Here is a 27,945-nt window from a genome sequence, read left to right as displayed (position 1 = left end):
CGATGACCACGCTATGCGATCATATGGTCCAGAAAGGTAAACTGATGCGATGCAAAGCGCAGCTCAGTCCGGTGGTCGGGATTGTCGATGGGCCGGAATCGGTTTGAAGAGAAAGCGAACTCAGGCACGTTGAAGGTCGTTTTCGACATCGTGCGTTACTGCAAGGGCTGTAGAAACGGTCACCACGACTTTGCCGCTACGACTCCATGTCATCAATGACTCAGCAACTTGCTCCTGAGCATACCAAGTTTGGATGGGGAGGATGGAGGGGAAGCACGTTACCGGCACAGCTTACAGGAGACTTGGGCGCTGCAGCTGTGTCGGCAACACTGATATCACCTGTTCTTACAGCAATTGACCGGTAAGTGGTATCAATCAGGTGAGATCGACTTGAAATTTCATATTGATTGTCTCCAGTGCGGTCGTTGAAAATGCGGCTCGACCAGGGCAGAATCCACTGGCTCAGGCATTAAAGACAAACATACTCTGTTCATTCCAGCATCCAAGACGGTTCTTTGGCACGAAACCATTCTTCATCATCTGGACGCTATATGCAGCAACATATGCAACAGCAAACACAGTCGAAACAACAGCCAGGCACCTAACCCAAAAGGCCGACGAGCTTTTCGTCCAGTCCGCCACTTTTTTATCGACAATAATAGTGAATGTGCCTTTAGGAGTCTGGAAAGATGTGCGATTTGTTCAGATGTTTGGCAGGCCCTCAGCACCAGTTGCCGCTCAGACAGAAGGTGCGAAGACAACGTCTCCGCCAGTCCAACGGCCAAACTTTCCTAGAATGGTGGCAGCTACGTTCCTCGTTCGCGACGCAATCACCATCTTTGGAGCTGTCAACTTGCCTCCAATGATCTCAAACTCACTGCCCGAAGAGACTTTTTCGAGTCCAATGCTCAAGATGGCGACAATGCAACTTCTGGTCCCGGTTTTCTCGCAGATCCTCGCAACACCAATCCATCTGCTAGGGCTGGATATGTACAGTCATCCAAACAGCGCGGCCCGGATGTCAAGGATCAGACGGAATCTCGGAGCAACAACGCTGGTGAGGTGCGCCAGGATCATTCCGGCTTTTGGTGTCGGACTCATTGCGAACACTGGGCTACGGAGTTACTTTCATGAAAAGGCCGGCTACGTAAAGGATTGCTCATGAGACTGCGGTATCTGAAGTAACTATTTTAGGGTTATAGCGGAGCATTGGCGTCAAGGCTGTTGCCGATTCACTAGTATTTCCCGGCATACTGTAATAGTCACATGGGATTGGAGCCAAAAACTTTGACACATCTTCTACACGGCTTCGATTTCCAGCCTCACTTCGCCTTGTCCAACGTGCATTAAAGGCTTGTTGATAACAACGTGCCACATTGAGCTTACAGCTATCCATTTCGACCAATTGCGTGTGTTAGCGTATCAGCTGCACTGTTAGACCGAGATCTTAACCCGATGCGATGCATCTCACCCCGCACGCCACGCCTCCCGACAGGAGAGAGCAGTTGGGCACCACCTCGACATCCGTACCGATAGTCGTAGTGACTCCCACATCATGCAAGACAACGATAAGCAATGTGGCACTGGAGCCACGCTTGGTCGGTACCGGATTCGGGCAGTAGGTGCGAACCGGCAGTGCGTCCGACCTACGGTACGTCGATGCGAAAGTCACGAGGCATGCGAAGGCCCACGTTCTCGAAGTGTGTAGCGTGAAGCGGGGTCAAGGAATACACATTACATGATAGTGGGATGGCCATGGGTGATAAGCCGATATAACTATCAGTCACTGTGTACACAGGAGACTTCCTTGCTCGTAACAACGTTGTTTCTCCAAACCTCGAGAGCCCATTGTCTCAATTCCTCTTATCAAGTTTCTACCCATCCTATACAACTCAGCGAGAGGGTCATGCTTCATACCAAGTACGGCGCCCCTGCGGTGCTGAGGGGCGTAATCCGCAAAGATGGAATCGCATTCACAGCCATCAGGCTATCGTCGACCTATGCAGCAAAGGAGAGAGGGGCAATGGGCACACCATCACAGGAGATTAGATCCTCGACAAAGGCTGCTCCACTATCAGCCATGCCTTTGCCCATGTTTCTGCGATCACTTCTTGTTGCAACAATTTCCTCAAAGAAGTGGCTACTCGTTCCTTCTCTTCACCTCCTCGACTTCTTCGCCAAGCCGCACCGGGCGTGGGTGTTCAACCTTGAGAAGAACCCAATTCTTAAAGCTATCATCAAGAAGTCTTTCTACGACCAGTTCTGCGCCGGCACAACACCAGCCGAAACAAGAACATGCGTGAAGGCATTGAAGGATCTGGGGTTTCGAGGTGTTATTCTTACCTACGCACAAGAGATGGTATTTGACCACAAAAGCGGAAACGGGTACAGTCCGGGGGCCGCAGCAGAGGAAGCTAAGGAAGAGGAAAGTGGTGTAAAGATTGACAACGTCATTGAGTCGTGGAGAGCCGGCACTGTTGGTACTATTGACCTGATCGACGAGGGTGACATTTTGGCTATCAAGTGAGCTTGTAACTGCTGTATCAAAAAGTCACTGTACTAACATCATCGTAGGACATCTGGTGCTGGACTTGCAGTTGTCAATTCATTCAACAAAGGAGACTTGCCCCCACAACAGATGATGGATGCACTTGAAGAGATTGGTACCAAGTGCAAAGAGCGCAACATCCAGATCATTATCGATGCGGAATCTCAACACTACCAGAAAGGCATTGCCCGGACCGCCCTCGAAATGATGCGCAAGTTCAACACCGATGGTCGCGTGGTCGTATACAACACATATCAGGCATACCTCAAGAGCACCCCAGCACTCATCGCTTCCCACCTCGCCGAGGCCGAGAAAGATGGCTTCACCCTTGGCCTTAAGGTCGTCCGCGGTGCATACATAGCCACTGACGATCGCGCTCTAATCCATGACACGAAGCAAGACACAGACGACTGCTACAATGGCATCGCTCGGGGTGCTCTACGCCAGCAGCTCGGTGAATACGGTGTCTCTCGTCCCTTCCCTTCAGTCAAGCTCTTCCTTGCATCGCACAACCGCGAGTCAGTCATCTCAGCACAGAGACTTCATGAGCAGAGATTAGCGGCCGGTCTGCCCACCGTCGATGTCGGTTTTGGTCAACTTCATGGCATGTCTGATGAAGTCAGCTTCTCGCTCCTGGCCGAGAAGAGTAACAGCGGCCAGCCACCTGCTGTTTTCAAGTGCTCAACGTGGGGAAGCATGGGTGAGTGCATTGGCTATCTGCTGAGAAGAGCAGTGGAGAATAGAGATGCTGTTCTGAGAACAAACGACGAATACATGGCACTCCGCAAAGAGGCAGGGAGAAGGCTGCGATCTATCTTTGGAGCTGCATGAACAAGCAAGAGATGTTGACGAACATATCACGATAATGCATTTAGACGAAGTAGATGAAGACACATATTTCAAACAACATCCCAAACTCTCATTGAATACTTCTGTGACATTTCAACATCTTGTTGTGTGATGCTGATTGATCATTACATCCAACGTGGACCGGAGCTTCAACTCCGACAACGGTGTGGTGGGACTTTGTCTAGATGCATTGCGGGGTTTATGTGGAGAATACGGCTAACATCGGTCTCGCGAACAGTTCCCTCACAAGTGTCATGTTGGTCTTATCTGCGCCGGATAGTCCCAGAGAATGATCCAATGACATATTCTGTACTCGGGAAGCAACCCGAAGCGGGGCACTTTGCGGTACCTATGTTTTTGGACGACTTTGAGACGGGATGAATACGACTTCTTCTTTCTAATCTGCAGTCGCAATTCCATTTCGAATCTACCTGACCGCTAAACGAAACGCGCTGCTGTATAAACATGTCGGGGAAAACGTTGTGCATTTTAGGTTGTGGTATGCTTGATGCTCTCCCCAAAGTAGACCTGGCTAAACATAGTACAGGCAACCTTGGGCAACCAATTCTAAGCAGTCTTCTTAACGAATCTGGCAGCGACAAGAACGCAACGTTCAACAAGTACATTGCTTGCGTGAGAAGCGAGGTTTCTGCGAAGAAGCTGGCCGACAAGTATCCGGAAGCTGCAAAATCAGGGAAGCTCTCCGTTTCGAGAGGAGACAACGTCAAAGCCGCGAAAGACTCAGATGTTATCCTGCTTGGTGTCGATCCGTCAGATGTTGAATCCACTCTGAAAGAAGAAGGTCTCTCAGATGCATTGAGTGGAAAGCTACTCATCAGTCTGGCTGCTGGGTGGACAAGAGAGGCCATCGAGAAGCTCATTTCAGCAAGCCAGAACAAGATCTGGGTCATTCGCACGCTCCCCAACATCGCTGCGCAAGTCTCCGAGTCTCTCACAGCAATTGAGGACCCAGACAAGGATATTCCGAAGGAGTTTATTGTGATCACAGATCACCTCTTCAACCAGGTCGGCAAAGTCGCGCACATTGACCCAAAATTGATGAATGCATCGACAGCTGTAGGAGGTTCAACGCCGGCCATGTTTGCTGTCATCTGCGATGCATTGATTGATGCGTCAGTTGCTGTTGGTATGCCCAGGGCGACTGCACAGACCATGATCTACCAAAGTATGAAGGGCACTGCTGCGATGTTGCAAAGTGGGATTCACCCCGGGGTGCTGAAAGATCAAGGGACATCGCCAGAAGGATGCACAATTGGCGGGCTGATGGTGATGGAGGAGGCTGGAGTTCGTGGCCACCTTGGAAAGGCATTGAGAGAAGCTGTAACCATTGCGCGTTTGATGGGTCAGAACCCTCACGTCAATGACACCAGGCAAGGGCAATAGATCGGATAGAAAGACAAGTTCTTGAACAACAAGACTAGTTAGCGTTTCTTTCGGTTTGCATCACGCATGCAGCAATTAATGCATATTCGTGGTGTGAGCACGCAAGAGTTCCTTCCCCTATCGTCATTTCCACTAGCCTATTCTAGTTGGCAGCACATCATCCCTGCCTTCTACTTCAACAACAACTCGAACTCAGCTTATGCTGATTACCATCACTTTGCCTTCTTGCCGTGTATTAAAGCTGCCAGTCCAACGCAAAGGAATCCCAGTATACCACACGAGCCCGCGAAAACCTGCGCGTACAGATAGTCACCATGCTTGTATTCAATTAGTGCACCACCCGCTGGACTTCCAATGAGTACGCCAAAGCTCGACAACGCGAAGCCCATCCCGAATCGTGTACCTGTCTTCTTGGGATCGATGGTGAGATCTGCCATGGTCGCAGGAAAGAGCCCTTGCAAAGCGGACGCAAACAGACCATATATCGCCGCAAAGACGTACATCGATGTCGTTGACTTAATCGTGATCCAAACAAAGAGTAGAAGTGCCGTAATCAAGTTGATCGGAAGACCAACATGAATTGGACGGAAGTAGCGATCTGCAAGATACATAGGGATGAGCCGACCAGGAACGCCCACACCATTGAGGACCATCAAAATAGGTATTGTCTCTTTTAGTGACATGCCCAACTTGTTACGTGAGTATGCGTTGACATAGAAGAAGGCGAAGTACAGTCCACTGAAATTGAGGAAAGAACCGACGATCTATTCGCATTAGCTTGAGGTTACTGTGGACAGACAAACCACTACTCACAAATAGGATGAATACAATATCCTTCAACTCACTCGGCTCGAACAACTTTGCAGAGTCCTTGGGCGGTAATCTCTTCTTCAGCAATCGCTCAGCCAGCACAAGGAGTACAAGAGCCATGAATCCAAAGGACCTAACGGCCCAGCCGAACCCAATAATACTAAACAATCGATTCAACATGATCGGGAAGATCATGCCGCCCGTTGCAGAACCGCATAGTATCAGTCCAATCGCAAGGCTCCTTCTACTTGGATCGAAGTACGTCGACACAACCGACATAGTCGGCACGAACATGAACCCATTTGCAACACCGATACATACTCCCTGCGCCAATAGGAATTGCCAATATTCGCGGCACAAGCTCGTGGTGAATATGCCGATCAGCCACAACAGAGTACCCACTCTTAAGACCAATTTGAAGTGACCGACGTCAGACGCTGACCCGGACCACAGTGGGACAAGCATCAAGAAGAAGATCATCAATGACCCTATCCACGAGATGTTCGAGGGCGACGAGACCCCGTTGGCGGTGTAGTAAGCCTGGAACATGCCGAACGAGGTGATGAATCCCCAAACGAAGAATGTCACAATGTGACCGCCGAGGACCTGCGACCATGCTTCCCAGCCGCCATTTGGAGGCGGCTCAACTGAGGATATTCGGGTGATGTTGAAAGTTGTTGCCGGTTCCTGCTTCTCGGATGGTGCATCTTGGGTCTGCGTTTCGACGGCCTCGATCGAGCGATATGTCTCTTGCTGCTCCATCTGATCGAGTAGCACCGCTAATGGGGAAGTTAGGAGGATGCTTGTGTAGGTGACATGGAGACTTAGGTTGTCGGTGTGAAGTTGAAGATTGCGACTAAAGTATACGGGAATAGGTGGCGGCTACGTAATTGCCGAACACAAGTGCGGAGTTCTTCCATCGCCGTCTCCGCTTAGACAGCATCAAATGGCAAAAGTTCAGAAAAATATCTTGGATTTAGATATCGGTATTCACTCAAGGTGTGCTCAATAGAATCTACGGTTGAGGCAGAGCACAGCTCTGGCAGCCACTACAGTAGACCAGCCTCAATCTAATACATGTAGGAGAACCACACTAATACAAACAACAATGCCCATCATATGGCTGCTCTATCATTCGTTGGAAAGCAGTAGTAGATACCCGTCTCAATTTCGTCTCGATGCCCCTGCTTAATGCGTAGGGGGCGCCTCCCAGTACCTCAGCATCTGCTCCAATGCCCCCTTCCACTCTCGAACAAGGATATCCGTCAATTGTGCGATCTGCGCGTCTGTAGGCGTATGCCCACCCCAAGTAGCAGGTAGACCAGCCTGGTACTGGGCATAGTACCCAATCAAGCCACTATAATCATCAGCATCAGGTTCACACTTATCGAATATCGGGCGGTGCCACGTACTCATTTTTGATCTTCTTGAGAACCAGCCAGCACAAGTTCCAACTGCGATTACTCGCCGGATCGGCATACACTCTCCTCTTCGCTTCATCCACGCAGTATGAACTGAACGGATATGTCCTTGTTAGGCCACGCAGCTCGGTAAGAAGACTATTGGACGAAACGTAGTAAGTCCACGCCGCAGTCATAGACTCACTGACGTCAGGCGAATTGAGGAGGGCAAAAGCTTTCTCAACGCGGCGCAGATCTATCAGAGTGTTGATGCGGTGTTGCTGGAGTGCTACGATTGTATCGTGCTTCTCTGCCTGAGGGAAGTCAGCTCGGATGACATAGAGACCAGTGAATCGTCATACAAGGGACATTCGGTGAGTCGCAGACATGTTGTGTGTGCGGTAGCGGCGTGCAGGTGGGTTGCTGAATTCACTGAGGTCGGTGTTGGTGGATGAAAACGAGTATTCTGACATCGAACGAGCACTGTTGGGAGATGTGTTGATAGTTCTACGTGAACTTTGCTTCTGATCTGGGTGCCATAGGAACGAAGTCGGCTCTATTATGTACGTTTTCAAGCCGAAGTTCGTGAGACCGTCGGAGTTAGAAATGAACCACATGTGATGCATAACTTTGGGACCCAGATCGAAAAATGTCGTCAATAGCTGACCGTTCGACCCGAAACTGGATGTTCGTCCGTGAATACAAGGACCGTGTTTCAATTCTTGTCGTCAAGTTGTAAGAGAGATGGGTGCTTTCAGCTGGGAGTATCCCGAAGGAGAGATGAATGTAAGATGTACGGACCGAAAGAAGAGACTCCAGATCAGCTGCAGGCCTGTGAATGACGAAGTACACTTGGCTTAGGTACTCACAGGGTGCAGGACATATCATGAGTGGACTGTTCCGTCTAGCGCCCATGTTTGCCAACGTCGAGAGCTGATGTGAGTATAAGCCATGCATGCGCTCGCCTTGATCTCCACGGCCCGGGAGATCACAGCTCAGACTGCATGGATGTCAGTGATGATGGTCTGACTGCCAAGTTTGAATGGCCAGAATGGTGCTTGGCTGCTCTCCAAAGGACTGGGATCTGATCTGATGCTGATGGTTTTGTTATCATGTACAAACATCGGAGAGCGACCGGGCCACAGCTGTTCATCCGCAGCCTCAGCCAAGACGTTCATAGTGAAGCCTTGAACCCTGGCAACGGCTACTGGTACTTCGGCGACAGCGACAAGTGGTCGGAACTATGAAATACCGAAGGATGGAACGAGATAATAAGCTCTTAAGCGCGTTGCAGTCAAAGGCTTGCTGACGTGAAAGCCCAAGCCGTTGTGTAGTAGTTAGTGTGCATTAGCGTGGCACAGCCCCTGCCCCATACGATGTCAACGGCGAACAGCGACCTCACCGCTGCACGTTCTTCGATTCATGTGAATCGCACTGGAAATAGGCAAGATTTAGTTGGCAAGACCGTCATTTCGAATTTGCGGACAGGAAGGTCCAGAGCCTTGAAGATTGTTCTATCATCCTTCACCTCACTTCGTGAGCTAGGCGCAGTTCTGGTCACCACCCCTGCCCCGGACTTGTGGCCGTGCAGCTGTGCTGAGCCTCATCCTGATCGTCGGGCTCTTCGACATCCGCAAAAGGCGTTTGCGACGTAATTCTACTGGCCGATAAATTCGAGATTGCCTTGCGGCTGATGAAATGTTGTCAGCAGCCCTGCGTTCAGGCGCTAATGATGTCAGATGGAGATGCGGCTGCAAGCCTGTCCACATGGGCATATTTGAAGGGGCCGGGCCTAGGTGACGCCAGCAGACTCGATACCGCCGAAACACTATTGGCTGATCACGATCGAAGCTCTTCGGATGATCGAAAGCTAGGATTATGCTGTCTAACGTTCAGGTCAGAGATCATGACCGAACCTTTGGCCACCTTGGCTCCATTGTAGAACAATCTGAGAGCAAAACCTGTTCGCTTTGCTCTGCCGTCAGCTCGTCGTTCCCGAGACTGCAGCCGTCAGCTCAATGATGGCACATGAGCATCTGGCATCATCAGCTTGCCAAAGGTCCAGTAGTCGGCTGTTGTTCTGGAACGACTTTGCTCAAGCCTGTACTGTTCCCAACATCGCATTTCGTAACCTCGCACTGTCGCGCGGGCAGACTGGCTCGTATCTGTCATCTGGATAAGTTGTGCAGACAAGAAGCAGCCGAAACAACGAGGCAAAAATATCAGGATCTATGATTGCATTCCCCGGTCACTATTCACAATACGTAGGTAATACAACCCAGGTCGGGTAAAACTTGGCTATCGAGAAAGAGACGTTTACAATACGGAAAGGTCTCCGAACTTCTCCTGTGCGGTTGTTAGCGTATGATCAATCACTACAGCGATTCTATGTGTAGACTCGCCTTGTAGCCGGGGACGGCCCAGCGGCCCTTAGAAACGAGCTGCTCGGTGCGCTGGTCAATCTCGGGCTGGGCGGCCGCGACATCATCGACGGTGAGATCATCGAACGACCTGGCCTCCTCAATGTTCTTCAGTGTCTTCTGGAGGTCGCTGAGCTCCTTGTCAACGACAGCCTTGGTCTGCTCGGCGCTCTGGACAGCCTGGGCCTCGAAAGCCTCGATGGCCTTGATTTGCCTGTTTACGTCGTAGGTCTTGGGCTTGAAAGCGGTGAATTGCTTCTCGATTTCGTCGACAATGGCCTGGTTCTTGAGGATGGAGCGGTACTGCGCGAAGTCGACGGTCTGGGCCTGCTCGGAGAGCACGGCAACCTTGCGGCGGGCGTCATCGTTGCGCTTCTTGAACGACTGGAGGGCGACGGCGGTGTTGCCACGGAGGCCGAGCTGCTGGCCAATCTTGGTCCAGTCGAGCTTGAGGGCTGCGCTGCGCTGTTGCGGGAGATGCGTTAGTTTTCAAGGTCGCTGCTGGGGCTGCCATTGCGCGCGCGGGAGCTCGGGAAAGCGGCAATTGAGCTGTCGCGAGCTCCCAACGGCGGTCCGGAGAGGGTTCAACGTACTCCGACGGCCATTGTGATGGATAGGGACGGGTTGTGGGATGAGTCGTGGGGCGGAGGGTGAGTGGGTGAGTTTGGAAGTGAACTTCTGAGGGTTCGGGAAGGGTTTAGCGCCGAACCAAGCCGGAAACACCAACATGAGCACCCTGTCTTGCAAAACCGCGGACCAGACTATTCAGCATGCCTTCTACTCTCAAAGAATGTTAGACATATTTCGCTGGTTGTTCTGATTGACAATGTGGTCAGCCTCGGGGCTGAGAAACAGCATTCGATATCAGTACTGAGGGCGTCACAACAACAGCTTTCAAAGGTAGGTAAATACCGGAGGCAACTCAGGCAATTTACAAAGCCAGCTGCATGAAAGCGCCAGGAGACTGGCTCCAGCTAGTCGTTATCAATATCCACATCGGCATAACATCACAGAAACACTCAAACGCGAGCGGTGCACATGATACGAGACTTGCACAGATTCATTTTCATGTCTCTTGCTCATGAGCTACGCGGATCCTTCGCGGATGCCATGCCCAAGCAAGTCAAGTTTGACTTTCCCTCGCACAAGACAGGTGTCTATATGCTAAGAGCCATGATCGAGTTGACGATGTCGTTGTCGTTCTCCTTCAGGGCCTTGACGGCCTTCTTGCGGGAGACGGACGCCTGCTGCATGACAAGCTCGATGTCCTTGGCCTCGAGACCGGAGTCATCGACCTCCTCACCATCATCCTCCTCCTCCTCGGCCTTCTCCTCAACCTTGCCCTTGGACTCGTCGTGTGCGTGGTCATGGTCGTGGTCGTGGTCGTGGTCGTGACCGGCGTGGTCGTGACCCTGCTGCTCAGCCTGGGCAAGCTGCTGGGCGGCGGAAGCCTGGGCCTGGGAGTTCAGGTCCTCAATCTTAGCCTCACCGAAGATGCTGGTATGGGATCAGTATATGTCGCAAGGTCATGAAACAGCTGCCTATACTCACATGTAGGTGTTGCTGGAGGGGGACTTGTAGACATCGGGCTGGTTGATGACGAAGAGGATCTGGGAGGCATGTTAGCCAAAATTCGGTATGCCCCGCAGCGGTTGTTCGAGCTCTTTGCGCCCTCCTCTGCTGCCATTGCGGTCTGCACTCACGTTCTTCGGTCGGCGGAGGGTGACGCGTGTGATGCCCTCGATGTGCTTCAGGCCGAGCTTGGCGATGGCCTTGCGAGCCTTCTTCTCGTTGCGGGAGTGGACGGTGACCGACGAGCCCTGGGGGATCACGGCATCGCCCTCCTCCTCGGATTCGCTGGACTCATCCTCCTCAATCTGAACGTTCTTCTTCTCAGGCTCATCGGGGAGCTCTTCAATGCGGGGGTTGGCCATTTTTGCGATGTGGTGATAGCTCTTTCCTATGTGCGTGACTACGTAGAACTTGACTCTGGAGTGTGCGCGGACAACGGGCCAATAAAGCGCGAGTGGATCTCTAAGCGAGTTCGCAACCCACCTTTGAAGTCATAGCCCAGGCCTTTGCAGGAGCGACAGAGTACATGATCAAAAGCTACATTCCATTACACGCTGATGTTAGTCTACCGTAAAGAAATCGCTTCTAGGCCTCAACGACAAAGCTCGTGCAGTTGTCGAGTATGCAGATGCGCTTGCCATCACGCGCCAGGGAGATCTCCCCGCCCTGTCTCATCATCAACAATCTTGGTGCTATCTGATGTTACGCGCCAAAAGAGTCGTTCGAAGAGGCTTCGAATCTTCTCATGCGGTTATGGTACTATGTTGAGCTGAGTACCGCGCACTTAGACGATCTACTTACATCTGGTCGGCTCAAAACTCCTTTGCCATTGCACGAGCTGGTGCAAGGCAGCATAGGTAGCGCAGTACGGTATGCTATTGAGGCAACTGGGATTGTCTCTGCCATGGCGTCATTCTTTCGGTATCAGGCCACATTCTAGATCAGCGACGACCTGGGTCATACCGCGTTTGTCACGGTGCGATGCTGCAAGATTCGATATCCCGTTTCGAGAATCGCAAATTCACTGATGTCCAGATAAAGAGGATACTACGAAGGCGAACGCGAATGAAGCAGCTGTTGGAGGAGCACAAAGCAAGCCTGGTGCAAAGAGCATACATTCGTGCAGAGAACCAAATCCGGAAGCAACAGAAGGAAACAGAGCAATAGGCTCGGAAGCAGAACCTGAGAGCAGAGATAGCAGAGCGAGCAATTCGAAGGGAAAGGCCAGGCAAACATGGGAAGCTCCTGGAGAAGCTTTGCAAGGTTGGACGGAAGCAGCCGAACAAACTCCACAGTAGAAGAAGGAAAGGTACCTTCTCGCCCTTGAGAAGGCGGAAGCAAGGACACAGCAGCTAGTAGGCCAACCTTCGTGTTTCATTTAATGTTCAAAGCCGAATTCGACCGCCAGGAGCAGTCTGCGGGAGACGCATTCTAAGTGCGTGCGGCCGTCGCTGGCATCACGCTCAATCTGCCACTTCGCAATGAGGGACGGGCACACGCTGCACCTGAAGAGATGCTTCAGCATACCAACGTCACTTCGAGTGCTGGAGATTGAGATGGGAGTCTGTACATCGCCTGTAGGGCAATGGAGCTACTTATATTGACTCGAAGATGAAGTTGGGGACATGTATCGAGCTTGCTGCAATGGATGCTGAGATTGTATGCCCTCTCAAGTTTCAGGGAAAATGGCGGATTAGCAGAATTCAAGATCACCTACTTTCATATAGAACTTGTAGCTATTACAATACCAAAAGCTAAAATTCATGTAAGAACTACCTATATTATAAGCAAAAAGTATTCTATAGAGGTTTTATGCATTCTCTGTACGTTACTGTCGCGTAGTAGGATGTCCGGCTCATTCTTAGTCCGTCGTCTATCCTGCAACGTGAGAGACGGCATCCGCATAGACAACAAGGGGATGCTCGGAAAAGCGGAGGACGTACTGTGCGAGCACCCGGGCGCTTTCAGCCTTGAGCCAATGAGACGGGTGCGCTATATCTATAAGCGAGTGTGCAGACCGCACCTGCCGTCAACTAGCACATGGACGGCAGGCAAGGAAAGTAGGCGAGTGTCCATGACATCGCCAGGCGTGATTTCTCCAGGGACCGCGGAGTCGGCGATCAGCGGCAATCGGAGAGCAGAGGGCGGTTCACGTAGTCAAGATGGTGAATTTCAATGGGTATCATTTGCAATTCTAGTTGCGGTTTGTGGTTCATGAACTTGTGGATTGGACTCGTTTGCTACATGTGATGCATGCAGGAGCCGTGTTAACCTTCCCATCCGAATTGCACCGTGCCAATCATTGAAATAATGCACCCGATCCAGGTCTTGAATTTTAGAATGCCGTAGGTCGCCTCCGGGATGCTTAAGAAACGCACATCATGCCTCCTCCAGCATCTGCATGCAGCGACCTCCACTACGCCGTGTCTCCCGACATCATCGTGACCGTCTATGCCTTTGCGCTGGCGCGGATCTTGGCGAAGGTCTTCTGGACCTCGTAGCGGGCCTTGGTGTATGTTAGCTATGTTCTTGCTGGAGGCGCATACTGGCGTGCGGTGCAGCACCGCGCGCCGGCATCACCCGGACCACAGATAACCTACCTGCTTCCTCAGCTTCAGGACCTTGAACCTCTCGAAGTCGTTCAACTGCCTCCTCTTCTGGAGCGCAGCGCGCTTCTTGGCCCAGGCGCTCTCATCGAACTTCTGCTGGACCTTGTGCTCCTCCCACTTCTTCGCGACGTGGCCGACACCGGTGGCGCGGGGCAGCTTGGGGATAACGATGGGGGTAAGGGACAGCTTGGCGAGGGCGACTTGCTGGCGGGGGACGGGAGCCTCCTTGGTGGGACCATCGACAAGAACCTGTGCCAGTCAGCAGCCGCACTTCCTGCTCTGCTCAGATCACGGGGCTTCGTACGCGCTTGTGGTCGATGATCTCGACAATGGTGGCGAGGCGGCCCTCGTAGACACCCTCGTTGAAAAGGACGACACGGCCGACCTCGACCAGCCTCCAGGCGCTCGTTGTGATGTTGGCGTCACCCATTTCGTCGGTTATGCTGTGAGATTATTAGGGCGTGTAAAAGAGCGTGAAGGTATCGCAGGCGTACCGGAAAGGATGTGCTGTGAGGTTAGTTTTCGAAGTCGGAGCGATGATGTTCAAGTCGGATTGAATTTGGAGTGTGTGGGCTCAAGCGATCAGGCACGGGCCATGTGGCCCGTGCCTGGAGCCATTAAAAAGTCGTCGCGTTGCTGCAACACCGCAACACCAGCAATGCCCTGACAATAACCCCAACTGCAGCGCAGATGAGCGCGCCGCGTTACTAGGAGCACCATTTCGAGCCTTTCACACTCGTGAGGCATTGCATGCGGTCTTCATTCCCATGCCGGAGCCGCCTGCGTGCGCCGCTCTGAGCTCGGTGATGCTAACTCCTCCGCAACAGCCAGCCCGCAGGGCCTGCAGGGCCTGCACATCTCTACTGGTACGTTCCTCTCTTCCATCACCTCACCACCTCGTCCTATGATGACGTAATTTGCGATTGAGTCGGCGTCGGAGACCCTCGCCGGGGTTTCTTAACGGCGTTGTCCCTATGATATTCAATTTCTTACATATTCTGAGCTTTCGAGCATCACTTCTCTGGCATACGATCTGCTTTGAAGAGGGCTTGGCTGACCGTAAAAAGACTACAGGCTATGTTCTTCTACCATCAGAAGCTAGTATTGCTCAGCGATCACGCCGTTGTTACAAGTGCTTGCATGGTCTTGCTCACAAGAACGCCATCTTCGGTAGGTCTACATTTGTCTTTTCAGCACCCCTTCCAATGATTACAATTTGCAATAGATAGTAACTGATCGGCCCATCAATCCGAACCAAGTGATTATTATTTTAACACCAAGATCACTGAGGAACTTCTTCATCTCAGGCTTGCTTAACATTCATTGCTTCGAGCATTCACTAACAAGCTTGCAGATTACAAATGCGCATTCTACTGTAATCGATGTTCAGCGTGACATGATTGTCAACTTGTACGCTGTATCGCTTTCATTGCCTATTCGCGCGAGCTTCTGCTCCCGGTAGCTGAGGATGGCGATAGTTGTAGCGTTCGGCTTCGTGATACCAGTGGACATGAGCATTGCTACTGTGCTGCTTACTCCCCACTCTCCCGTTGCCTTATTCTCCGCCGTGTGATCCTGCGCCCATAACTCCAATAAAGGTTCATCAGGAGCTCCCTTGTCATAACATCGAATGTTGTCCGTGTGTCGAATTTGCTTCCACTGTATGGAAACGCCACGATTCTGGTCCAATCCTGGTCTTTCTCGAAGTAGAACTCCAGATCGAATGCGTCGGCTTTCCTCAGCATGCCCTTCAGCACGTCTCCTGTATCGCCATTGGCATCTGCCCAAGCCCACAGCCTAGTGTCAAGGAAGTCTAGAACCTCTTTCGGCACATTCTGTGCCAGAATCTGTGCATTGAAGAGCAGGTGCCTCATGATGTTGATGTTGCAACCACAGTCCAGGACAGCATACCTCAACAGCCCTGTATCAATCTGCTTGGGCACACCCAGCAGCGTTGACAAGGCTGCAACAGCCCTCTCGTTGCCCTGTGCCACGGCCTCCCTGATCCCCTGCTTCGCCGTTTCACCAGCCATGCTTCCTTTCCAGTCAATCTCCCCGTTGAAACTGGCGAGCACAAACAGCAGATTCACTTTCCCCTCATCCCATGGTCCATGCAATAACTTTTCCGGCACAAAGAAACCCTCTGCAAACGCAAGATACGGGATGTCTGTGAACTTGAGTGGCCACAGTCCATCGAATTGTCGAACACCGGGGACTTCAACACCCGTCTTCTCCCATGCTTTCCCTCGGAGAGTAATCATAGCATCGTGACTTTTGTCCACATACTTCAAAAAGAAGTCCCAGGTGAAGAAGCGGCAAGAAAGAAGCTGGCTCTGCAACAGTCGATCTCCGTCCTTCCTACGATCGCGATAGTTTGTCCTATGGTCGACTGTGTGGAAGAAGGTTCGCATGGTATATTCCAGAGTCACTGCGCGGGAGCTGAGTTTGCGGCCGAGTTGTGGTGAGGCACGTGGGAGCGAAATGTTCATAGAGTCCAAAAAAATAATTTCCAGAAGTTCCTGGGGCAGCCCGAGAAGCGTGGGCATGGCTGCGATGTTCCGTTTTGGGAGTCGTTTTTGTTTCTTGCGGAGCAGCTTTTCTGGTCTTGTTTCTATCGTCGACGTTGTTGGTAATACTGAAGCGATTGGTATTGCGATGTTCTTGCGTTTCTTCCCGCGTATCTTGACCGGTGTGAGATACAGGTCCGGATCCATTTGTATGCGAGGGCGTGACTAGGCAGCAGAGTTCCGGGGGGCTGTGTGGGTGAATTGGGAAAGGTCTGATGTCGAGCTGTGGCGCACGAGTGAAGTGGCTGACATCCTTTCCCGCGGCGTTTGTGCCTTTTTGTGCCTGAGCTCCATCATCGTAAACACACACAAACCCACAACCCTGCAAACCACACACGACCACGATTGACGATGCAGGTCCACGCTGTACCTGATGCAGAGCGCGCTTTCGACTCGCAAGGGCGAAAACTGCCTTGGGGCCTTGAGTTTGCAGAGTAAGTACGGACTGTTTGACGTTGCAGGACAAGAAAGAGATGCATTACAGCACAATGCGCGCGTAACCTCTGCCTTGCTGCATGCGACCAAGCTACTGGAAGACCTTGAGATCTATCGCCGATCTGTCAAGAAGCATCAACTGATGTCAATAGCAACGACTACAATCAGCGAACACGGATACCCGAAGAGAAAGGTCCCTTCGGCAAGGCGCGCAAGCGTGGGTCTACACGTGCGAAGACACCGACAGCGAAGTCTGCCGAAGACAGTGCGAAGCTCGACAACCTGCGCGCAATCGACGACATCTTTGGGCGCGTGAAGGCCGAAGAAGAGCAGAAACGATCCCTCTCCGGGCATCCTGCAGCTGCACTCCCACCCTCAGCATCTGCGCCGAATCTGTTAGAAAGTGGTGGCTTACTGGGAACATCGTTCAATGGTGGTGCGCCTCCAAACATAACGGCGAAGGAGCCCAAGGAAGTCATATTGTATGGCTACGGTGCAGAGGTCCAATGGGCGGCTATAGACTTCTACGAGAAGGTTTCCAACGGCATCATCTACGAAGAATACGATCGCGAGCCGTATAGCCCGAAGTTCAGCTACGCGTTTGGCATACAGCGCAATTCACACCTACGTTCGCTTTCGAAGGCAGCACTGTCCCGAGTCAATCAGTTTGTAGGCGGCGACCACTGGATTAAAGTTACGTTCGACTCAGCAGAAGCCGCTGAGCGCGCATGTCACTACTCTCCTCATAATATCCAAGGCTACACTGTCTTCGCTGAAGCTTACAGAGGCACCGGTCCTCAAGGCGGCGATCGAGCTCTCCACGCCCAGATTGGCGGCGCGATCTCTCTCCTCTCCTCCCCGCTGACTGGCGCCTCGAGCACGGTGCCAGATACATCAACGACTGCCTCCTCAGCAACGGCGACGACTGGCCCTGCACCAGTCACCCTTCCGCGATCAAACACCATGCCCTACTTTCCTAGCGGCTCTTTCCCCATGGACGACGGGCCGCTCGACCGCGAGCCACCAGCACCAGTCGCCACACGACCATCGCAAACCCAAACTATGACTACATCCGCACAACTCGCGCCCACATCACGTCGCGCGACGCTCCGCCTGAAAGGCGCAAACGTAAAACCCGCTGTCTTCATGCCGCAAGAAAAGGCATTTTTACCAGCCCCACCGCGCTGGCAGCAGACGTTTGGCTCTCTGCCAATCATTGGGTGGGTGATTGGAAGCGGTCAAGGGATCATAGGAGATCAGGTGCCGAGGAAGGAAGACGGGACCTTTGACGCAGAGACAGCCAGTCTGTACTGGCGCATGTGGTACAGCGTCGACTCTTGTCTTGGGACAGATTTCTGCGGTGTTAAAGAATCAGAATATGATGACTGATAGTCGACACTGAAAGACACGATGAATGATCGGCTGGGACAGGAGTTGGCAGCATTGGGTGGCGTTTATGGCTTTGCATCGAGGCGCGACATGGGTTCATTCCTCTAACTATCGATTTGATCATGTTTGCGTTCGCAGCTCACAGCAAGCAAGCAATCTGAATCCAAGTCACATGCTACATCGAACATTGGACATATGGATAACTGTCAAGTGCTAACGCCAACGCCAACGCCTGTGATAACTGGCTCCTCGCCGATGTTGATCAGACGTACTGACTCAACCACCTAATTCCCTCTCCGTATCCCTGCCTCATGACCACACTGCACATGAAGACCTCAAGCGGCCTAATACCCTCAAGCGGCACCTTGCCCTTACCTGTTGTCTGATACAAGCCCAGCGAACTGCGCAGCTGGTCCTCAGACACAGCCTCCGGGTGATCAATCTTATTACCGAGAATAACAAACGGCGTACTCTTCAGCTGCTCCATAGCGAGCAGCGCATCCAACTCGGCCTTAGACTCGGCCAGTCGCTCGTGGTCTTTCGCATCGACCAGGAAGACGATGCCCGACACTTCGGGGACTGCGAGGTGGTCAGTATGGAACCGCGCAGCTTATCGAGTTGCGGAGGGGACCACGTACAGTAGTCGCGCCACAGCCGCCGGGCCTGCGCGTGCCCACCCAGATCGAAGGTTGTGAACTTGACGTTGCCGATCGACAGCTCTTCTGAGGTGGGGTGCAGTGTGGGCTGTAGCACGGCTACACGGTCGTTCTTGAGCATGTGTAGCAGCGTCGTCTTGCCGGCGTTATCCAGGCCGAGGAAGAGGAGCTTTGCGTGTTTGTTTGCGAGGCCCAGCGAGGCCAGGACCTCCCAGACTGCGACTTCAGTCAGCGGCTTCTTGGGTGTAGCTGCTTTGTGTTGCATTCATGATGCTAGTGGAGTGCCTGATGCGAAGTACGGTGGTCTTTACGGGCCACAATGCATCCTCATTACGTATTTACTTCCGACTTTGGGCAGAGTTGTACCCATAGGCATTCGAGGAACAGGGTTGAACATTTGAATGGTACGTTATCGCTGAGAGCGCTGCGTAACGGAGAAGACGGAGATAACGTTGGGAACTTACACCTGAGTTCAATTTAGCAGGGATCTCCAACAAAGGAGAGGCTACTGTACCAATCGAGAACCCACATGTTGGCAGTACTGTGGAGTTGTCAAGTTGGGCGTGTTGTTTAGTTGGTTGGGTGAGCCGCGGACTGGGGAAATCGAGTGAGACCCTGCTGACGTCGTCCCACGTGCCAGCCACTTTCCATCTTTAGCTTCACGCGATGCTCACGAATAGACGATATCGAAAAGGTGATGCCAAGCACACGATCATATGTGCTCGGGATGGTGCGCTAATTGTTTCATCCTTTCATTTGAATTGAGGCAGAATACATTGTTTCGACACAAGGTATCAAATGCTTACCAAAACGTGCAGACCCTCTTTGTCATAGAACATCAAGGAGCGTGCCATGGTGCTAAAGGGTGTTGCCTCTGTGCCTTGTCAGAATGCACATTCTTGCCTTGCATGGTGTCTCCTAGTATGTCACATTTCTCAAACCAAACATTTGGAGCCAATTACAAGCCTCTGCAGCAGCAGATTTCTATGGGAGACAGGATCCGTATATTCCTTTGGCAAACACTAACATACTAATATACTAAAGGAACGTCGATTTCGGGTTGATCCCTACATTTTGGTAGTCCGCCAAAGTGTCAGGATGAACAATGGTGGACAGCGATAACATCACCAGAGGAGTGTCCACATACGACAGCATGTATCACCGTTTGAGAGGAAACAGAGATTAATACTTCGCTACGGTGCGGAGCAATGCACAATTTGGCCGCATGGGCACAAACGCCAGAGTAAACAATCGGAGTAGAGGTATTAACAAAGTATTGACCATTGATCGTCATCGCTGCCTAGCTGCACCATTGAAGAGCCCCAGTTCTATGCCATCCATGTCGTGCACGTCGCATCAATGCGCAACAGGCATGTACCCACTGGAATCCATCTTGGGATGCGTCAGCGGCGGACTGGAGCTTTGCAGCGGCCGTGCCGAGTCATCTTCGTGTGTGCTGTCTCTGTAGCGGTCTGGACTATAATCCGTGACCTCTTGTGACAGTTCCTTGGTATCCGATCCCCAACCCGCCGACTTGCGATGGCTCTTCAGCTCCGGCCTGCCATGGTGTATATTGCCATGCTCTTCGTCTTCTGCCATGTGGACTTCGCCATGCTCGTCGTGGCCTCCGTGGTGATGGTGCTCCTCGTCGTATTCCAGTGCGTATGGCTTGCCAGACTTGATGAGGCGCCAATTGCACCAGAGCGAGGCGAGTTTGTCGCAGCACAGGATGACGAACATGAGTACCACAGCCATAGGGAGGATAGCCGGAGAGTTGAGGAGGTCGACGAGTCTTTGTTTGCTCATGAGAACACAAAGAGCGGCTCCACCGGCTGCAAGGACCAGGCAGCGAATGATGACGGACACAACGTCGAAAATGTCGACCTTGTGGCGGCGGATGAGGAAGAGGAAGATGATGAGCGAGAGAATGAGAGCGCAGAAGCAGGCCCAGAAGTACATGTACGTCAACCACCAGCTCTTTTCCGCAATGTCAATGGGCTCGTACAAAGCTTTGAGCTTGTCGATCGGTATCTTGACACCCAAGCCTGCGTAGACTCCGTTGTGAATGGCATTGTCAATATACTGAAAGTCCTCGGGCCAGATTCCGCTGCTATGGTAGCTAGCCTCATTCTGTTGAGAACATATACCGGTAGCGTTGCCAATGCTCTCGATCGAGGCCATAATGTCGTTGTAGTAGTCATATGTCTCAAGCTTTTTGTCGAACTTGAAGTATCCAATGAAAGCGATCAGTGCATCCCGCAGCTGGGCTCCATCTAGATTTTCATGACATATCTTGTGTAGGTCCAAGGTACCCTTGGTGACGTTTTTAAGGACATAGCGTGCCATCACGATCTGTTGCGCGCCCTCTACCACGCCAACCACGGCTAGTTGGAATGGGAAGTGGAGCAAGGACCAGATCTGCTGTCGGATAGTTCCATAATGGCCGTGGGGAAAGTTGTCGAAGTAGAGAGCCCAAATGAAGACCTAAAGATAGAGTAAGTAATTGTTCAAGGCGTCGCAATGGCAGAGCATGCTCACCAGAATGACGATGATGCACATAATCGAAAAGCATCCTTCAACGTTGAGACCGCCCTTGCCCATGATCCTGCCGACTGTCTTGGTGACACCGATGGCACCTTCGCCAATGACGATGATAGTGAGTAGACTCATGCGCTCCATCAGATGTGTCTTTTTGAAGCTGAGCATGCGCCAGCAACACGATATTGTAATCACCACGATAGCTTCAGCGATCATAACGCCGTACCAGACCATGTATAGTGCCGGAGGTGCCTTCACATTCGCCCTATAGAGGGGAATCATTCCTCCGAAAATGGCAGTAGCGATAGCATAGGTTCCAATCATCAAACCTAGAGGTAGATAGAGTTTCGAGTAGTGAGCTCGCTTCGTGTAGAACTTGGGGGGTCCGGTCAGTATCTGAAGCAGCTAAAAGATGAAGATACTCACTAGTACTACTGAGTATTGGACTGCAAGCAGACCTCTACTAATTACTAAGACGTAGCATAGGATCGAAAAATTCTGTGTCTTGTCAGTACGCTCAACAGAACGTGGGCAAAGCCGCTCACTTTGTTATTTGTCTTGTCACCTGTTGGGTTGAAGGATGAGCCAACAAGAGCCAGTCCGACGAAAGAGATGAACTGAACAGTCTTGCAAACACGCTCATAGATCGAATCCCTGGAAAAGCGGACATCGTGGAGTGTGATCTGGAACCACGTTGCCCACAAGATACCGAAGAATCCAATGTATGCAAGCAGATAATCAAGATCGCTGATGGAGTGATACGCAGTGAATGTCGCAAGATTTGCCACGAAGAACAAATCAAAGAAGAGCTCAATGGTGCTAGCTTCGTGTCGTTGCGAGAAAACGAGGTTCTCCTGATCGGCGCCGGCCAATGGTGACTCGATAAATGGTGTCGTCTTGTGCAGCCGTCTCAGATGCTTCTCAGCATCACTACGCGTAGTTAGTAGGTGTGCTGATCGTTCGGAACTCGCCGTGACATACACATCTTTCTACAGCCCGTTAGCGTCGTGTACTTGGTGATGATCGCGGATACGCACCTTCTTGCCATGGAAGCTCCAACCCATTGTTGCTAAACTCTACAGCAGTTGAGGTTGGAGTAGAAGTGAACCCGGATATTGCACTGAAAGAATGGGAACTCCACCGTGCGTGCCACAAGATCGTCAGCTTATGCCTGTCGTTTATCTAAATCACCGCAAGGCGCTATCTACCCGTCTGATCGTGGTCTTTTATAGGGCTGGCCCGAACATGCAGCAACACCAATGCACATTCGCCTACATGCCAATCGCGATGCGCTGCGGCTCATCCGCTGCTTGCTTGCATGGTGAAGTGGCAGTCAGAACTGCGGCCTAGTAGTCGGGATTGCGGTCTCTAGCAGTCAAGGCGGGAGAAGCTTCACAGCCAAGCAAGACTCGACCAGCTTTCAGCCATGTACAGTCAGCGCCACGATACAAGAAGAGATGCACCGCAGCAACAGATCTAGAAACGGGCCGTAACCAGCATGACTAGCGGCGAGCTGAACGTGCGCAATGCTTCACAGCCACTGAGAGAGATATTTATTGCTCAGCTCGTCTTGGCAGCAAAGCTTCGGCTCCATCTCGACTTAGGGGCCTGCAGCGGACAACAAGCCTGTGGCTTTGAAGACAACACTGCAGCCAGCCGCAAACTTTCCTAATACAGTCGTACAGACTGCTAAAGTATGCTCGTGATGCTGTTTTGAAGCTTGCGACGCGCCTTCATGGTCCAGAAGTGTGCTTTGAAAAGACCGCGCCAGCGGACTGGTCTGTAATTGCCCCCTCTGGGCCATGGCGCTGCAGAGCTACCCTAGGAGCGGCCCCCAAATTGCGTAGCCTCACGGAGGATGCCTGAGCATTGTGCGTCTGCCGTGCTGTGCTACATGGTACCTACTGGTGAGTGTGGCTTGTGTTCAAAGCTCCCGAGGTTGTTTGAGAATAATCCGAGCTGTGTTCCAGCCAAATTCCTGGAGCTGACAAGCTCCCTTTCCCTTTTGGTAGGCACTAGAGCCTCCCATGACACGTCAATCCACCGCTTCAGGCAGATCCTCCGCAGTTATGCGCGTTGATTGTAGAGAGACCAGACGATAGGAATGCGTGGGCAGGAATCTAAAAAAATACGACAGCATCTATTTGTGGAGATTTACTCCAGGTACCTAAATGAGTAACGCCGCGCTGAATCGTGCTGATGCTATTATGCAACCACTGTCTATGTAACACAGGTCTGCACAATTCGATGTAAAGCTACTTGCGTAGAAGCTCAGACCGCTCATTCGTCTCTTGCCTCTCATCACCAATATCTTCTTCTTCATCTTCGTCATCTTCTTCGTCGCTCCATCCTTCAGCCTCCAAATTCTCACCACGAATACCAAAGCTCATGGCGAACCCTAACAATGAGATGCCAGCAAATAGGCCAAATGGTAAGGCTTCGCCTTTAGGCTGGATCTTGGTTGCTGCAGTGAAGAGCGATCCCGAGATGAAAGGTCCAGCAGCACGGCCAGCAGCTGAGAGAGTTTGCGCCAAACCGTTGAGAGTGCCGAGTACGTTGTGATTAGGGGCCGAGTTCGTGATCTTGAGAACGTTAGCACGATGCTGGTAAAGGCGACGCGGGGTGCATGTCTTACCAAAAGAAGTGCGGCTGTCAGCCCGCCTACACCGGCAATCGTCTTAATCACTAAAACCACACCGAGCTCACACCACAGCCAAACACTCCCTTGGTCGTCTTTGTAGCCTACAAACGGCATCAATATGAAGGCTACTACGAACAAAGCCAAGCTGGCTCTGTACGCGACCTTATTACCAAGCTTGCCGCGAAGCTTGCCAAAGATACCCACTTGAAAGATGATCGTAATCGCACCCGCGAATGACAAAGAAAGCCCAACAGCCTCAGGCTTCAGGCCTCGCCCTGTGGGTTCTACATCCTCGGCGAAGATGGGATACAAGGAATTGTATGAGATGTTGGCCAGCTGAAAGATTGTGTAGGTGACTAAGAGCAAGATCGTATCTCTGTTGAGGATTTCTTTCTTTGTCAATTCGCCGTTGGTCTCTGGGAACAGGGCCGGCGCAATGCCGTCTGAATCGGTGTCGGACGTTGCATCCAGATCTTCATCTTCTTCGTCGATACCTTCTAGGTGTTGCGCGCGATGACTCTTCGATCTGCGCAGCCAGCGGGGCACGTACGATGGCCGCGTAGAGCTCGTAAATTGCCAGAGCCGTGTGAACAAACTTCCTATTCTCTTGCCGAGGGGTGGTAGATCCCTTGCCTCCTCGAGGCTTTCTTCGAGGAAGAATATGCATACGATCAGATCGATAGCGAGAACAGCGGCAGAAAAAAGGTTTGGCAGTAGATACGGGTACGGGTTGGTCTTGGTCTTATCGAGAGGGTTTTGGTAGAAAACCAAGAGCCCTCCAACGATAGGACCTGTAATGCCACCAATGCCATAAACCACTGGCAGATAGGTAAATGCTCGCGATTGATTGCTGCGATCCGTGATCTCGCCCAAACACGTGGACACGACTCCAGAGTTACCGTTAACTATTCCCATGAATGCTTGGACAAGAACAGCCTGCCATAGGGTTTTGCAGAATCCGAAAGCAAGGAATGATACCAGCGTCAAGAGGGTACCAGTGATGATAACAGGCTTCCTCCCTATCTTGTCTGACAGCCAGCCCCAGAAGAAGTTGGTCGTAAATTGCGCCAGAGCAAACGATGAGGCGATAAGCCCTACGTACAGCCCAGTCTGTCCCTCCTTGACTTCTGGAAAGCTTTTTGTCATCTCTGGTAGATATGGGCTGATCGAGTTGAGGGCTGTCTGCTCGGCAAGCGCAATGATGGCCAGCACGATGAGCTGCCTTGTAGGCAATGGTGACTCATGGTGCTGTTCGTCTGCCTCTGAGCAGCTTGCTGGGCCATTGGGTGGCGAGTTCGACTGTCGAGGGCCTCGTGATGTCGGCGGTTTCGTTGGAAAGGTCTGGTAGTGCAGCGTGGACGACTTGCGCTTGTCGATGGGTGGCCGTCTGCCGCTCATGGCGGGGCGTACGAGCTCGGTTCAAGTCGGGTACGTACGGGCTGCCTTGTGGTGGCAGTTCTGTTCACCGCAGCCACTGCATGCGTCGAAAGGTCGGGGTAAGGGGAGTGCAGCTGCCGAAAGTAGAGGTTGATGCTGTGAAGGAAAAGACAAGGCAAGACACGCACGCACGCGCTCAAGATTTCGTCATACCCGCGCTTGCCCAGCTCAGCTCTCGGCCTGTCGGTAACGGCAGGAACCCGCACCCTGCCTGGCGATCGAGCGCTGTCATTCGCCAGCCGCCGCGATGCATATCTTCTGGAACAAATGCCATCATCTGCCATGCTGACTTCCCGTGTTCTGTCGCTTCCGGTGCTACATTTGTCAAATGATCATTGATGGTGCTTGCAATTACCGGTACTGCTATTGGGCACATTACACATCAGCAATTACATCTGCGACGTAATGCCGAACGTTCTCTCATATACCTTCGAATGCAGCAGTGAGGAACGATTCATCAACAATGGATCACACCCTCGCGCGCGGTTCCCCGAACATCATATCAACCGGTTTGATAATGTCCGCCCAACAGGCAACTGCAAGGCTGCCAACCCCGAAGGCGCAGCCTTGCAGTTAAGTTGTCTCCGCGACCGGAACAAAGTACAGCCTCAAATGCCTACCATCGATGTCCGTAGAAGCGCTTGAATGAACTCTCAACCGTGCGCCTGCATTGCGGAGCGCCTGCACACCCGCGACGCTGCCTTGTTACACGGTGACCTGTTCGAAACAGTCCATCGCCGAGTGTGTGCAAGAACGTTCGCCGAAGGCCTCGCAGCTAACATAGCGTACAGAACTGCTTTTTGCAGTAAGATGTGACATGCACAATGTTTGTCAAGGGGGAAAAGATTGAGAAGACTGGTTTTCCAAGCAGAGTGCATCGCGAGTGCCACGGTAACTAGCAGCAGTGAACCAGCGACAGCTCGTCTATGTAGACATACGACAAGTCGGTGAGCGACTTCGGTGAATAGATAGGCTCCGATCAGTGACTTTGTGGTTTGTCAGCACATGCAAAGCGATCACATCCATGTCAACTGTACCCAATCTGTGGGTTTACACCCTGGCTAACAACGCAAACATTCTTAGGAACTCGAACTCGTGTGTGCAGCTTGAACGCAGGTATGGGGGAAATAGTAGCTGTAAGTACGTTTGACTCGACAAACCAGCTGGTCAGCTGGCACAAATATTTCAACTTGTCATGAAGGCATTCTTCAATGGTTGAGGTGTGAGCCATGGAGCCCATAACAGTATGGCGTGCCCCAGTTGGATTCTCCAATAAGGTTTTGGTATCTTGAGCTCGTTTCAAAACGTTTAACTTGCTCATCGGGTTTGCACATCCACGCCATGGGGTTGGCTCATGCACCTCAATACTCGTAGATTGAAAGATGACATGACAAGTGCGAGGCTGCAAAGTGGAGTCGATTTCTGTTCCCGGGGTCTCTCATACGGTCCTATCATTCTGGGTGTCAATATAAAGAGCGATATTAACGCCCATCCTACACCCCACATACAGAAGCAGCTCTCGTTTAACTCTTTCTCGTTCTCCACTGTTATCCTGGTTTCCCTTTTATTATCCCCTGTGCTTTTCGATTCCCATCTTCAGTCCTCTTCTAGATACGCCGACAGTTCCCTGCCTAGGTATCCCTACGATTCAAGATGCGTATCTCTACCATGATGCCGCTCATCCCGGCCCTTCTTCCTGTAGTGTTTGCTGCACCACAGCAGCCCATGTTCACCAACACTACCGAGTTGCCAACTCACTTCGCCATGCTTCTAATTCCACAATTCCAGGCGCTGGACGTCTTCGGCCCCCTAGATGTGCTCAACATGCTCTCTATGCTATACAAAAACCATACCACCATGACTCTCACCATGCTCAGCAAGAACATGGAACCAGTGAGCACCACAAATAGGGCCCTTCTGGGCAAAGCTGGCTTCGGCGAAGAAGTTCTTCCGACCAACACCTTCGCTGAAGTCCTCGGAAAGAAGAAGAGCTGCCCGGCTGCGCCAGCTGGGGGTTATGCTCAATCCGAGCCGCCTACGAACCAAACCGCGCCCACAAACAAGGACATCGAGGTCTTGCTTGTCCCCGGCGGCGCTGGCAGCAGACAGAACATGACCGAGGAAATTGCGTTCGTGAAGGAAATATATCCCAAGGTAAGCCCGCCCACTCCCACGGCCATCAAATGTGAGCCTGCTGTACTAACCATCTCTTAGCTGAAGTACCTCATCTCCATCTGCACCGGCGCAACCATTCTCTCCCGCGCGGGCGTGCTGGACGGTAGGAACGCTACTACCAACAAGCGCTCCTGGGCCTGGGCGACCTCGACAGGCCCCAATGTCAAATGGGTGCCGTCGGCACGATGGGTGGAAGACGGCAACATCTTCACCTCGAGCGGCGTTTCAGCTGGTACTGATGTGACCATGGCTTGGGTCGGCAAGATCTATGGAGAGGAGGTCGCAGACTTTGTGGCAGCCAGCATGGAGTATGAGCGCTGGACAGACCCGCACAGGGACCCGTTTGCCAAGGTTTGGGACGTGCCCGGTGCGGTGTAAGAGCACTGTCCGTTTCGGGAGAGCCAGGAGTGATACATGCGCCCGAGGGGTTCAATAGAAGTGGGATGAACACGTGTCGTGCAAAACTTAGCAAGTGGATGATGAGATGAAAGTGTA

At 52.0% G+C, this 27,945-nt stretch overlaps 12 protein-coding genes across 12 annotated transcripts; 4 read left to right on the top strand and 8 right to left on the bottom strand.

The window, feature by feature from the left end:
• The first annotated feature begins 93 nt into the window (after positions 1-93).
• On the top strand, positions 94-1,291 carry C7974DRAFT_35987 (uncharacterized protein). The gene is made up of 2 exons (XM_046139675.1): positions 94-361; positions 418-1,291. Exons 1-2 carry the CDS (start codon positions 207-209, stop codon positions 1,163-1,165), a joined length of 903 nt encoding a protein of 300 aa, XP_045994008.1. The 5' UTR covers positions 94-206; the 3' UTR covers positions 1,166-1,291.
• A 789-nt stretch (positions 1,292-2,080) lies between these two features.
• Positions 2,081-4,801, top strand: C7974DRAFT_318048 (FAD-linked oxidoreductase-like protein; the record flags this gene model as incomplete). The annotated part of the gene is made up of 3 exons (XM_046138630.1): positions 2,081-2,523; positions 2,575-3,248; positions 3,945-4,801. The coding sequence occupies 3 exons, from the start codon at positions 2,081-2,083 to the stop codon at positions 4,799-4,801; spliced, it is 1,974 nt and encodes a 657-aa protein (XP_045994007.1).
• A 212-nt stretch (positions 4,802-5,013) lies between these two features.
• C7974DRAFT_364786 (major facilitator superfamily domain-containing protein) lies at positions 5,014-6,373 on the bottom strand (the record flags this gene model as incomplete). The annotated part of the gene is made up of 2 exons (XM_046139807.1): positions 5,014-5,565; positions 5,597-6,373. 2 exons carry the CDS (start codon positions 6,371-6,373, stop codon positions 5,014-5,016), a joined length of 1,329 nt encoding a protein of 442 aa, XP_045994006.1.
• A 426-nt stretch (positions 6,374-6,799) lies between these two features.
• C7974DRAFT_416071 (uncharacterized protein) lies at positions 6,800-7,400 on the bottom strand (the record flags this gene model as incomplete). The annotated part of the gene is made up of 3 exons (XM_046143955.1): positions 6,800-6,968; positions 7,024-7,325; positions 7,374-7,400. 3 exons carry the CDS (start codon positions 7,398-7,400, stop codon positions 6,800-6,802), a joined length of 498 nt encoding a protein of 165 aa, XP_045994005.1.
• A 1,862-nt stretch (positions 7,401-9,262) lies between these two features.
• On the bottom strand, positions 9,263-9,896 carry C7974DRAFT_317126 (uncharacterized protein; the record flags this gene model as incomplete). The annotated part of the gene is made up of 2 exons (XM_046138584.1): positions 9,263-9,354; positions 9,410-9,896. Coding segments are annotated over 2 exons (579 nt in total), but the record flags the coding sequence as incomplete, so codon positions are not given.
• A 264-nt stretch (positions 9,897-10,160) lies between these two features.
• On the bottom strand, positions 10,161-11,478 carry C7974DRAFT_364782 (NAC domain-containing protein). Its single transcript, XM_046139806.1, has 3 exons — positions 11,135-11,478; positions 10,983-11,041; positions 10,161-10,928 (listed from the first exon to the last, which is right to left on the bottom strand). The coding sequence occupies exons 1-3, from the start codon at positions 11,363-11,365 to the stop codon at positions 10,589-10,591; spliced, it is 630 nt and encodes a 209-aa protein (XP_045994003.1). The 5' UTR covers positions 11,366-11,478; the 3' UTR covers positions 10,161-10,588.
• A 1,482-nt stretch (positions 11,479-12,960) lies between these two features.
• C7974DRAFT_341572 (ribosomal protein L14-domain-containing protein) lies at positions 12,961-16,423 on the bottom strand. The gene is made up of 5 exons (XM_046139279.1): positions 15,201-16,423; positions 15,021-15,027; positions 13,917-14,055; positions 13,604-13,861; positions 12,961-13,509 (listed from the first exon to the last, which is right to left on the bottom strand). Exons 1-5 carry the CDS (start codon positions 16,324-16,326, stop codon positions 13,453-13,455), a joined length of 1,587 nt encoding a protein of 528 aa, XP_045994002.1. The 5' UTR covers positions 16,327-16,423; the 3' UTR covers positions 12,961-13,452.
• Positions 16,424-16,530: 107 nt separating this feature from the next.
• C7974DRAFT_317345 (uncharacterized protein) lies at positions 16,531-18,003 on the top strand (the record flags this gene model as incomplete). The annotated part of the gene is made up of 2 exons (XM_046138596.1): positions 16,531-16,613; positions 16,767-18,003. The coding sequence occupies 2 exons, from the start codon at positions 16,531-16,533 to the stop codon at positions 18,001-18,003; spliced, it is 1,320 nt and encodes a 439-aa protein (XP_045994001.1).
• A 262-nt stretch (positions 18,004-18,265) lies between these two features.
• On the bottom strand, positions 18,266-18,924 carry C7974DRAFT_318187 (small COPII coat GTPase SAR1; the record flags this gene model as incomplete). The annotated part of the gene is made up of 2 exons (XM_046138643.1): positions 18,266-18,582; positions 18,642-18,924. The coding sequence occupies 2 exons, from the start codon at positions 18,922-18,924 to the stop codon at positions 18,266-18,268; spliced, it is 600 nt and encodes a 199-aa protein (XP_045994000.1).
• A 930-nt stretch (positions 18,925-19,854) lies between these two features.
• On the bottom strand, positions 19,855-22,402 carry C7974DRAFT_35629 (bacterial low temperature requirement A protein-domain-containing protein). The gene is made up of 6 exons (XM_046139591.1): positions 22,235-22,402; positions 22,179-22,186; positions 21,743-22,127; positions 21,624-21,695; positions 21,198-21,572; positions 19,855-21,143 (listed from the first exon to the last, which is right to left on the bottom strand). The coding sequence occupies exons 1-6, from the start codon at positions 22,259-22,261 to the stop codon at positions 20,016-20,018; spliced, it is 1,995 nt and encodes a 664-aa protein (XP_045993999.1). The 5' UTR covers positions 22,262-22,402; the 3' UTR covers positions 19,855-20,015.
• Positions 22,403-23,452: 1,050 nt separating this feature from the next.
• Positions 23,453-25,236, bottom strand: C7974DRAFT_378879 (MFS transporter-like protein; the record flags this gene model as incomplete). Its single annotated transcript, XM_046140429.1, has 2 exons — positions 23,453-23,779; positions 23,833-25,236. 2 exons carry the CDS (start codon positions 25,234-25,236, stop codon positions 23,453-23,455), a joined length of 1,731 nt encoding a protein of 576 aa, XP_045993998.1.
• Positions 25,237-26,659: 1,423 nt separating this feature from the next.
• Positions 26,660-27,942, top strand: C7974DRAFT_400680 (class I glutamine amidotransferase-like protein). The gene is made up of 2 exons (XM_046142530.1): positions 26,660-27,429; positions 27,490-27,942. The coding sequence occupies exons 1-2, from the start codon at positions 26,929-26,931 to the stop codon at positions 27,826-27,828; spliced, it is 840 nt and encodes a 279-aa protein (XP_045993997.1). The 5' UTR covers positions 26,660-26,928; the 3' UTR covers positions 27,829-27,942.
• The last annotated feature ends 3 nt before the right edge of the window (positions 27,943-27,945 follow it).

The sequence above is a fragment of the Boeremia exigua genome, assembly GCF_020726555.1.
Source record: "Boeremia exigua strain MPI-SDFR-AT-0100 chromosome Unknown C7974scaffold_10, whole genome shotgun sequence".
Lineage (NCBI taxonomy): Eukaryota > Fungi > Ascomycota > Dothideomycetes > Pleosporales > Didymellaceae > Boeremia > Boeremia exigua.
The sequence above is the reverse complement of the archived record's forward strand: the minus strand, read 5'-3'. Positions and strand labels throughout refer to the sequence as shown.